Source organism: Brachionichthys hirsutus, chromosome 15 (genome assembly GCF_040956055.1).
Source record: "Brachionichthys hirsutus isolate HB-005 chromosome 15, CSIRO-AGI_Bhir_v1, whole genome shotgun sequence".
In the NCBI taxonomy this organism is placed as follows: Eukaryota; Metazoa; Chordata; class Actinopteri; order Lophiiformes; family Brachionichthyidae; genus Brachionichthys; species Brachionichthys hirsutus.
The window spans coordinates 11868548-11878231 of record NC_090911.1 but is presented as its reverse complement, the minus strand read 5'-3'; the positions used below and the strand labels follow the sequence as shown (position 1 = coordinate 11878231).

Genomic DNA, 9684 nt, shown 5'->3' with positions numbered 1-9684 from the left:
TTCCCTTTAACTTATAAAAGCCAGGCGTGTCCCACCTGGAGCCTCGCTATTCAAACACGGGTCTTCACTGAGGGAGCGGGTATGTGGACCCTTCACCTTCACCATCTTCCACCAAAGGGAAAATAATTCCCCTGAATGTGAAAACCTACAATAATCTATAACCTGACAATTATGACAAGAGTTAAGAGTAAGTACACAAGCAAAGTACAATAATCTCAACGGTGTATCTTGTGGCACCGGATATGAGTAAAGTGCTGAGACTAGTGTTGCTACAAAGCGAGAAGTAATCCAGGTGTTGACGGTGTGTGTGTGTGTGTGTGTGTGTGTGTTTAGGGCGTGGAGTTGGCAAGGCAACAAGAACAAGCTGGGCGTGCTTGAGTGTGTTACGTCTTGCAGCGTGAAAGTTTGTGTGCAACCAGGTATTGGCGCGGTGCGTGCGGTGGATCATAAGGTGTGTTGGTGAGTAACTGTGTGTGTGTGTGTGTGTGTGTGAGAGAGAGGTTCAGGGTGGGGCTGTCATAACTTGAGCCTCAGGATACAGTTTACAGTCGGAAACAATCCTCGGCAGGAATCCGAGCGATTTCAGACCTGCAGGCTCGGATTTGATGTTCGAGAAAACACAACCAGAACACTTTATAGCAAATCAATGTCGTTACTGGTGCAAATGGAAATCAGGAGAAAAGTAACTGGAGTTTGGTCCATTCCATGTGTGTCAAAGAACGCAAGCCTCCAAACAAGATCCTGTCTGCTCCAGACGGATCCAAAGTTTGGGAGTATCTAGAGATATTTTTATTTTTATATGCTTTATTGGTACAATCTAGCCCCTGTTGAACCTGAACTCCATCCAGCTGTGGCGTAAATCAGATTCTGAGGATTGACCTCACATCGACACTGATTAGATTTTGAACGTCTGCCTATGTGAAAACCTCTTTGACGTCTCCCAGTAAGCGTTGGGAACCACGCCCCGGTCTGTCCCGGCGCACAGTCAGTCATGTCCTCTGTGAGTGAGCCCTGTGTGAATCACACGCGAGCGTCCCAGTATGTGCGGCGTGTTCGAACCTGCAGCGGGAGGCCAGTTAAAAGCCGACGCTTTGGGGTTTGATCTGATTAACAGACACCATGAGGAGCAGCTGGATTTCACTCTGCGGACTTCTGGCCGGGGTTTTTGCCGTCCAGGCGACCCACACTTCCTACTGTGAGTACATGACTGTCCCTGTTTTGTAGTTTTTAAACATCATACGCTCTCACCTGTTTGATCACCAGGGAGAAAAAAAAAAACGCACCTTAAAGTGCTCTTTTGGCTTTTTCTGGATGTTTCTCCTGGAGGAGGTCTTCATGACATTTCCAACAGGATGTGGGAAAGAAGGTTCAGCTTTGACAGATGCTCATGTTTCTGCTGAAATCAATGTTTTTGCCATCATAATAATATTCCATCAATTTCAAGAGTTTGGTGAATCCAGATCCGGATCAGCATGAGGATTTAACATTTTTAAATACAACCAGGTTATTTTTTTTTTTTTTTAATTGTTTCTCGGCGGAGGTTTGTTCCCTCCGAGTGCTTTTCTAGTTAAATCTGAGTCATGGTTATAGTCCAGACAGTAATTTGTTGTTAATGTAAGGGAAGAATGATCCCAGACGGGCACTGTCCAATAAAAAACTCGATTAGCTGAGGTCATCCTACCATCATTCACAAACTCGGAGTGAGTCAGTGCCGATCACCGCAGTGAATGAGCTGTTAGCCTGCTGTCGCTAGCTGAATCCCTGAATCAGAGGCTGAGTGGTTAGCGATTAGGCGCACCTTAAACTAGCCTCACCTTCCTCTGAGTGCTTAATTTAGTCAGTGTGTGTGTGTGGGGGGGGGGAATCAAAGGGTCCTTTGAGTATATCGTCATATATGTCCTGCAACGGCATTCACCCTTCTCTTCTTCAAACGGAGAAGAAGAAGAAGAAGAGCGATGCAAAGTGCATTTCTTTCCGCCAGGTCGCTCCATGGACACTCACGACTGACACAAACCAACAGTTCGGCAACATCCAGTCAAAGTACTTGTGAATCTTTGCAACGCTCACGCCACGTTGACTTTTTATGGAGGACGGAAAATGAGCATCTAGGCTAACTAACGTCCCACTCTGACTCTCCAAGCCTCCGCCGGAGCCGCTCCGCAGGAGGTCAATTCAGGTTGATCCCCCTGCCTGCCATTAAAGCGCTTAACGCTGCGTCTTTGTGGGTATAACATTTCCACTCATTCCCTAACGGCCGAAACAAGTCGCAGCCTGCTCCAACGTTATAATAAATGAAGGTGCAGCCTTATTGCAGCGATGTTTAAAAGTGTCACCGGATCTCCGTTAACGCTCGACGATCTGAGCCCCGTCTCCAGGAGGGACCGTCGGCTGGTTTGGGGGGGACTCCTGTGACTTGTCTGCAGGGATTTGAGAACAAACCACAGCTCTGTAGACGTTTCCAATGACGGCTAAAGCTGAGGGAGACTTTGACCTTTGACCTCTTTCTTCTCTTTCAGCAACTTCGCGCTGCAACTGCAATGGGAGGTCTCGGTACTGCCTTCGGGACGCCTGGGGATTACACTGCGTCGACTGTCGGGGAAACTCTGAGGGCCGCCACTGCGAGCGCTGCAAAGGTGGCTTCTACCTGGAAGGGGCGGGGCCGAGCTGCACGCCCTGTCGCTGCAACCCAACAGGTGAGGGACTCCCAGCGTACGAGATGCTGCTCAGATCTGCTTCCAGTGTTGGACGTGTCTCTTCTCTCCAGGCTCTGTCAGTGCCAAGTGTGACAGCAGGGGGCGCTGCAGCTGCAAAGAGGGCGTCACCGGGGAAACGTGCAACCGCTGCCAAGGAGGCCCGATCGGACCAAACGGCTGCCCGAACAGGTGAAGAAATACAATCCTTGAATTTATTATTAACCCTCGTCTCTCGTTACTCCGGAGGAATCACGTATGAAACGTAGTTAAATTGCAAATCTTCTGCAGAAGTTTATTTTGAAATTATTCTAAAAAATGTATACCATTAACAGAATCCTAGTTTTTCTGCGTCTGGGTCTAACTTCCTGTCTCCTGTCTCGCCTCCAGTCGGCGGATCCGGCAGGATTCCGGGAGTTTCCCGTGTTTCTGTTACGGCCACAGCAGCCGCTGCTCGGCGCAGTCCGGTTACGCCGTCCACGCCGTCACCTCCACCTTCACAGATGGTAACGTCTGTTTCCAAATGAAAGCTTCCAGAGGGCTGCCGACGTGAGGTGACGGGTGCGTTGTGTTTTCAGGTGAGGACGGATGGAAGACGGAGTCGTCGCAGGGCCTCGACCCCGGCGACATTCTCGTCCGCTGGTCGCCAAAGTACAAGGACCTGGAGGTGATCTCCAAAAGCAGCCTGCCTGTTTACCTGTCTGCACCAGGTGAGGACAAGCCCCGCCTCTTGTACTCTCTACTCTACTCTTCCTTTCCTTTCCTTTCTCACCAGGTGTGTCTCTTTCCCCCCCACAGCTCCTTACCTGGGTAACCAGCTACTGAGTTATGGTCAGAACCTTTCGTTCTCGATGCGACTGGACCGAGGCGAGCGACACCCGTCCACCAACGACGTGATCCTGGAGGGTCCTGGCGGTCTCCGCGTCGCCGCCCCACTGGGGCACCTGCATTCTGTCGTCCCCTGTGGACAGAAGTTCAACTACAGCTTCAGGTCAGAAAACCGACCTGCAGACAGATAAATATTGGAAGCCTGTTTCTAGCGAGGTGAAAAGGAAGATCGTTGCAAAAAAGACATTTTCTAAACTTAACTTTAAGAAGGTTTTTTTTAATTATCATGACTATAGGTTCTATAGGTAGAACCAAACTTCATTCTGAATCTGAAGTAAAGTCCAGGGGAAGACCTCAGTCCATCTGAATCCCACCGTCCGTCTCGTTAACAGGCTGGACGAGCGTCCTGGCAGCAAGTGGAGTCCACAGCTCTCCCCGTTCCAGTTCCAGACTCTCCTCCAGAACCTCACCGCCCTCAAGATCCGGACCACATACGGAGAAGACGGTTCGACGTCTTCTAATCTCGTTTCTTCCCTTCAGAAAATCAAATGCAAATGAGGGTGATGATCATTTTGACGACTTGAACCATCTCTTTAGGACGTGGTTACCTTGACAACGTGCGGCTGGTGTCGGCTCAGCCCGGGGACGGGGTCCCGGCCGACTGGGTTCGGACCTGCAGCTGCCCGTTGGGCTACGAGGGCGCGTTCTGTGAGCGATGCTCGGCTGGCTTCAGGCGGTCGGTCCCGGCAGACGGCGCCTTCAGCGCCTGCCAGCCGTGCAACTGCAGGGGGGGCAGCTGCGACGCGACCACCGGGGACTGCTACTCCGCCGACGAGACCACCGGGGAGTCGATCTGCTCGGAGGGGTTTTACCGCCACCCTCGGCAGCCTCGCACCTGCGTGAAGTGCCCCTGTCCAGACGGGGTGTCCTGCTCGCTGGCTGCGGGAGCCCCGGAGCCCCGATGTGATCGCTGCCCAACCGGGACTACAGGTATGATTGTTTATAGTTGGATCCAACAGATAGCAAACCATTTTATTTCATCTTTTAAAAAAATCAAGAGCAATGAATGACGAGTCCCCGCTGGCCCCCAGGTCCCCGCTGCGACGCCTGTCAGGAGGGCTTTTACGGAGACCCAGCAGGGGGCGCCGGACCACAGCGACCCTGCAGGCCCTGCAGTTGCAACGGCCACATTGACCTGAGCGTGGCGGGAAGCTGCGATCGCCGTAGCGGCGAATGTCTGAAGTGTGTGAACAACACGAAGGGGCGGAGCTGTGAGGCGTGCGTGCGAGGCTCCTACCGCGGCCGCGCCTCCGACGCCTGCAAGCGTAAGAGCGATTCAGTCAGGACCCTTCATCTGTTGACGATTACTGAGTAAATGTAGCAAACTATCCAGCGCTCTGATGTGTCTCTACTTCCTGTTACCTCCCCCCTGTTTTTCCAGGGGGGCGGTACTTCCTCTTCCTGTATCTAAAACTAACCATTTCCTGTCTTGTTTGATGCACCAGCATGCGACTGCGACGTTCAGCGCTCTGAGTCCATACAGTGCGACGATGTGGGTCACTGCCGGTGCCGACCGGGCTTCGAGGGTCTCCGGTGCCAAAGGTCCAACTGTCCCGCCTGCTTCGGCCCCATCAAGACGAAGGTACGGCGGCGAAAAAACAAAACCCCGCGTGACGTCCTGAGGATCCTTTGCCCTCAGGATTAAACGAACTTCTCTGGCGCTGATTCAGATGGAGGCTTACGCTGCCAAGCTGAAGGAGCTGCAGACCCTGATCAAAGGCGGGGGTCCGAAACCTGCCAGCAGGCCGGAGACGGAGGCTGCCCTGACGGCGCTGGAGGACCTGGTGGACGATCTGCAGGACGGCGCCGATCTTCTGTCGGGTGACGCGACTCTTCCTTCGGTCAGGAGAGGGCGACGGGATGAGCCTGACGCTGACGGCCTCCCGTTTCCCCACAGAGCTGGAGAAGAGGCTGCAGCGGCGTCTGGCGTCCATCAGCAAGAGTCAGCAGGACGAGGGCCAGAACGTCCGAGACGTCGCGGACGCCGCAGACAACGTCGCGGAACGGCAGCGGATGTACAAGGCGAAGGTGGAGGAGGTCCAGACGCTGATGAAGATGATGAAAAGCGATCTGGACAGAGCCAAAAGGGACCTCAAATCAGTCGTGAGATATTCGCTGTCGTGAACGTACAATCAGAAACCTGGTTAACGAAGGATAGTCACATCCTCCCCCTCAAGGGGGGGGGGGCAAATTGGTGCTTGATCGTTTGGCTTTTCTCCCTTCAGAATATTCCCCTCAGCGACGCTCCGGTGGGTCGGGATCCCCTCTCCTCCCTGGTGGACACGGCAACCAATCTGTCTGAAAGGTTGGCGCCCATTGGACTCTACTCCCGTCACGGTGTCACTTGAAAACCGGATTCCTTTGATGTTGTATTTCCTCTCTTACCCGCTCGACAGACATCAGACAAAAGCCGACGCCGTGGAGAGAAGCGCCGCCGACGCGCTCAGCGACTCGGAGAAGAGTCTGGCTCTGGTCCGGACGCTCATGAGCGGAGAGAATAAAGTCAAAGAACTGATCGGGGATCTGAAAACCATGTGAGTCTGAGTCTCTCTGGGAGTCAGCGGGGACCTGATGGCGTCATGACTCTTTGTTGACGATGTCCAGGTACGATCGGACGTCGGCCCAAGCGAAGTCCTTGGAGAACCAGGCGACCCGGTTAAGCGACGAAGCCAGGGATGAGAGCAAAATGGCGGGAGGCATGCTGAAAGACATCGCAAACATGGAGCGAGACCTGCCATCGTCCCTGAAGGCAAGCGTCACCCTTGTAGCACGTTGTCCGTTCGTAGAAGGCCGACTGAAGCCTTCAAATTCTCCCTTCGTGGACAGGAAGGGGCGGACGCTTTGGCTTCCAGGATGGACGGTCTGGAGGAGGCGGTGAACCAGAGTATATCGGGCTTTGAGGTGCTGTGGGACGGAGTGCAGCGGGACAAGGGTGCCGTTCAGGACATGCTGGCTAAGGGCCAGGCTGCACAGCAGGTACTGGGGGATTATGGGTATCCAGACATTCTCCTGCAGCGGAAAAGGATGAAGTAGCTTAATTTTTGCTCACCTGTCCACCTGCAGAAGTTCAACGAGTTGGCGGACCGAGCCGAAATCGCCAAGGCCGACGTTGACGAGGCTCTCCAAAGCGTCGGCAGCAACGCGGACGAGTTGGACGACGCCCTGAAGGCGCTGAGAGGTGGACAGACTGACTGAAGTGGCTTTGCTTTGCGCTTGGCGAAAGACTGACGCCTTCGTCTTCCTCCTCAGGGTTTGACAAACAGATCAACAGCAGCAAAGCGCTGGCCGACGGCGCCATCAAGCGCCTACCCGGCATCAACGCCACCATCCAGCAGGCCGTCGGAGACAACGACGAGGAGCTGTCCCACCTGAGAGACGCGTCTCTCGACTACAACAGCGCGCTGACTGCAGCTATTGCTCTGGAAATTCTCGTCACCAGTCTGGAGGTAACAGCCGGCCGCCAGAGTCTTGCACAATGAGCAGAACACGGAGGGAACGCTGACGGGCGTGGTGTCCCTCAGGCAACCTTCGGATCCCTGCCACCTCACGCCGGTCTTCTGAAAGACGGCCACAATCTGAACCGGGAGGCGAAAAACATGAAAACAAAGGCGGCCGCTGCTTCTGGGTCCCTGAACGCAGCGCTGGACACTGCCCGGAGGCTGGAGGCCGACGCCGAGGAGGTGAACCTGCCCGGACAGTGACGGTGAAAGGGTTAAAAGAGTTGGATGGAGTCGGTGGGTCTGAACGTTTCTCCCGCAGGCTGCTGCTGGAGCGTCGGGGGCTTTCGCCACTGCCAACCAGGCCAGGGACGCTGTGGGGAAAACGCTGAGAGACGTCAGCGCTCTGCTCGCCAACATGGGTGAGTATAGAACCTTCACTGAGCAGAGGACAGGCGGGACACGAGCAGAGGACAGGCGGGACACGAGCAGAGGACAGGCGGGACACGAGCAGAGGACAGGCGGGGCACGAGTAGAGGACAGGCGGGACATGAGCAGAGGACAGGCGGGACACGAGCAGAGGACAGGCGGGACACGAGCAGAGGGCAGGCGGGGCACGAGTAGAGGACAGGCGGGACACGAGCAGAGTAAAGGTCGGCATTTAATTACGGAACCGTTTTAAAGGGACAGTTCAAGCAGAAAATCCAAACGCAGTCGCTCTCCCGTCTCCTTTTTGATGTCGGTTGAAGTTTCATAGTCACTTCCACTTTCCAGAGGAGCCCAAACTGAGTTTTTTTTTTAAAAAACATTGATGCAGAGAAGCTGTAACCGCTAAGCTAATAGCATGCGCCGCGGTCGAGGAATGAATTGAACCGGCTGCTGCTGTTCTTCTCATCAGACCGGACTGACGCTGTTGACGAAAAGCACCTGAAGCAGGTGGAGGACAGCCTCGCCAACGCTCAGAAAGACGTGGCTAAAAGTCTCAGACCTCGTCTCAGCGACGCCGAGGAGAAGGAGGCGGCGCAGCGGCGGCGGCTGCTCGGCATCAACCGCGACATCGACGCCATCCTCGGCGACATCGCTAACTTGGAAGACATCCTGAAGGTCGTCCCCACCAGATGCCTCATCAGCCCGCCCGATGAGGATCCCTGAAGCTGGCGTTGGTTGAGCTTCAGCCTTCGGGACCTTTGTTGTACAGTCCATGATTTAACTTCTACCAGGCCGCACGGCCGTGCGTCGCCGCCGCTATCTGATGTTGTTGAGCTGCCGTGCCTTGTGGGTAAATGTTGCAGACACATTTACGGCTTGGATCCAGGCGATGCGATCAATGTTTTTCTCATTACTGATCGGATGCACGTGATCCACGTGCATCCGATCAGCTATTAATCAGAAAGATCGTTTCACTGATCGCTGCCATAGGGATGCATCGTGATGCATAGCCTTCCTCCTCCTCCTCCTCCTCAGTTAAACATGGCTGATGCAGGTGGACACACCTGCCTTTCAAAGGGAATGAGAGATACATTCTGATTGGTTGAACTTACTTTGTACCTGATGGATTATGAGCCTTGAACTAATGATTTTTTTTTTTTTTTTTTTACATAACCAGGCTGGTTATTAGCATACTAGCATAAAATTACACATATTTACATATCTAACTTTTACCTGTATTTCTGTGTTTGTATTCCTGATACGGACGTATGTGAATGTTTAAAGTATTTTATTTATAAGTGTACATACAGTACATCAGATCTAATCTTTTTAAACCATGCTCGAGTCGCTACGGCGGCGGCCAGCAGAAGTATTTATGTCTTGAAGCAGCTGTTAAATAAAAGTGGCTGAACTACAACGGGTTTGAGTCTCATTATTCATCGTGTCTGTGAATAAAACCAGGATTTCTCACATTAGAAACCACACGTCAGCCTTTAAGAGTGCATCACAGTTTACAATCAAAAGAAGTCAGGGCTTCAGAATAATAGAATAATTAATACAGGAAATAAGGACCTTATCTAGCTATGTTTCAGACACACACACACACACACACACACACTCACAGTTACACACACACACACTCACAGTGAACATGAATAAACCAACAAATGTTCATTTCACGTTGAGACGTTCTTCGGTGCAGGTCTGTACATTCAGTGACTAGAAAGACTCGGGCGATGCCGATCCCCACGGTATTTATATATTTATATATATATTTACTTTTTGTGTGTTTTTTTTGGTTTGTTTCTAAATACATTCACAACGAATCCTATTTTACTACATGGATAAACGTTTCATGCCAGAACCAAACTGTCTACGCATGCAGTCTAAGAAGATCTAGCAGGAGCACACAAAGAAAGAAAAACAAGCGGACACACTTCACAGCAACACTGCTCATCATCGTCATCGTCATCGTCATCGTCATCGTCATCATCTGTAATCTTATTTTTAGCCTCGGCCTGATGTTCCAGAGCCAGCAGAGCTTAGCAAATCACGTCTGATCTTATGAGTTGTTGATTTTGATTTTTGACGTGAGAAAATTGATCTGAGTTGTCAGTGCCTGAGGCCCCAAAACCCCCCGTGGACTTGACACTAACCGCCATGACGCAGGCGTATTTCCCATCTGCCATTGCTGCACAGAGCGTGCCCAGAGTAGCATGTCATGCGTCCACCAAACATTA

At 52.5% G+C, this 9684-nt stretch overlaps 1 protein-coding gene across 1 annotated transcript; it reads left to right on the top strand.

Moving 5' to 3' along the window:
* The first annotated feature begins 1119 nt into the window (after positions 1-1119).
* On the top strand, positions 1120-8845 carry lamc2 (laminin, gamma 2). The gene is made up of 21 exons (XM_068748903.1): positions 1120-1195; positions 2517-2693; positions 2765-2882; positions 3081-3196; positions 3269-3400; positions 3489-3681; positions 3911-4023; positions 4116-4508; positions 4610-4843; positions 5024-5160; positions 5249-5399; positions 5476-5681; positions 5804-5883; positions 5975-6112; positions 6183-6327; positions 6405-6554; positions 6642-6756; positions 6828-7024; positions 7100-7258; positions 7338-7437; positions 7914-8845. The coding sequence occupies exons 1-21, from the start codon at positions 1120-1122 to the stop codon at positions 8165-8167; spliced, it is 3384 nt and encodes a 1127-aa protein (XP_068605004.1). The 3' UTR covers positions 8168-8845.
* Positions 8846-9684: the final 839 nt, after the last annotated feature.

Bases quoted from the DNA above. Each gene is read 5' to 3' on its own strand.
- lamc2 (XM_068748903.1), top strand. From the start codon at position 1,120: ATGAGGAGCAGCTGGATTTCACTCTGCGGACTTCTGGCCGGGGTTTTT. The intron at 3,401-3,488 runs GTGAGGACAAGC...TCCCCCCCACAG, and splicing joins TGTTTACCTGTCTGCACCAG to CTCCTTACCTGGGTAACCAG. The intron at 6,555-6,641 runs GTACTGGGGGAT...GTCCACCTGCAG, and splicing joins AGGGCCAGGCTGCACAGCAG to AAGTTCAACGAGTTGGCGGA.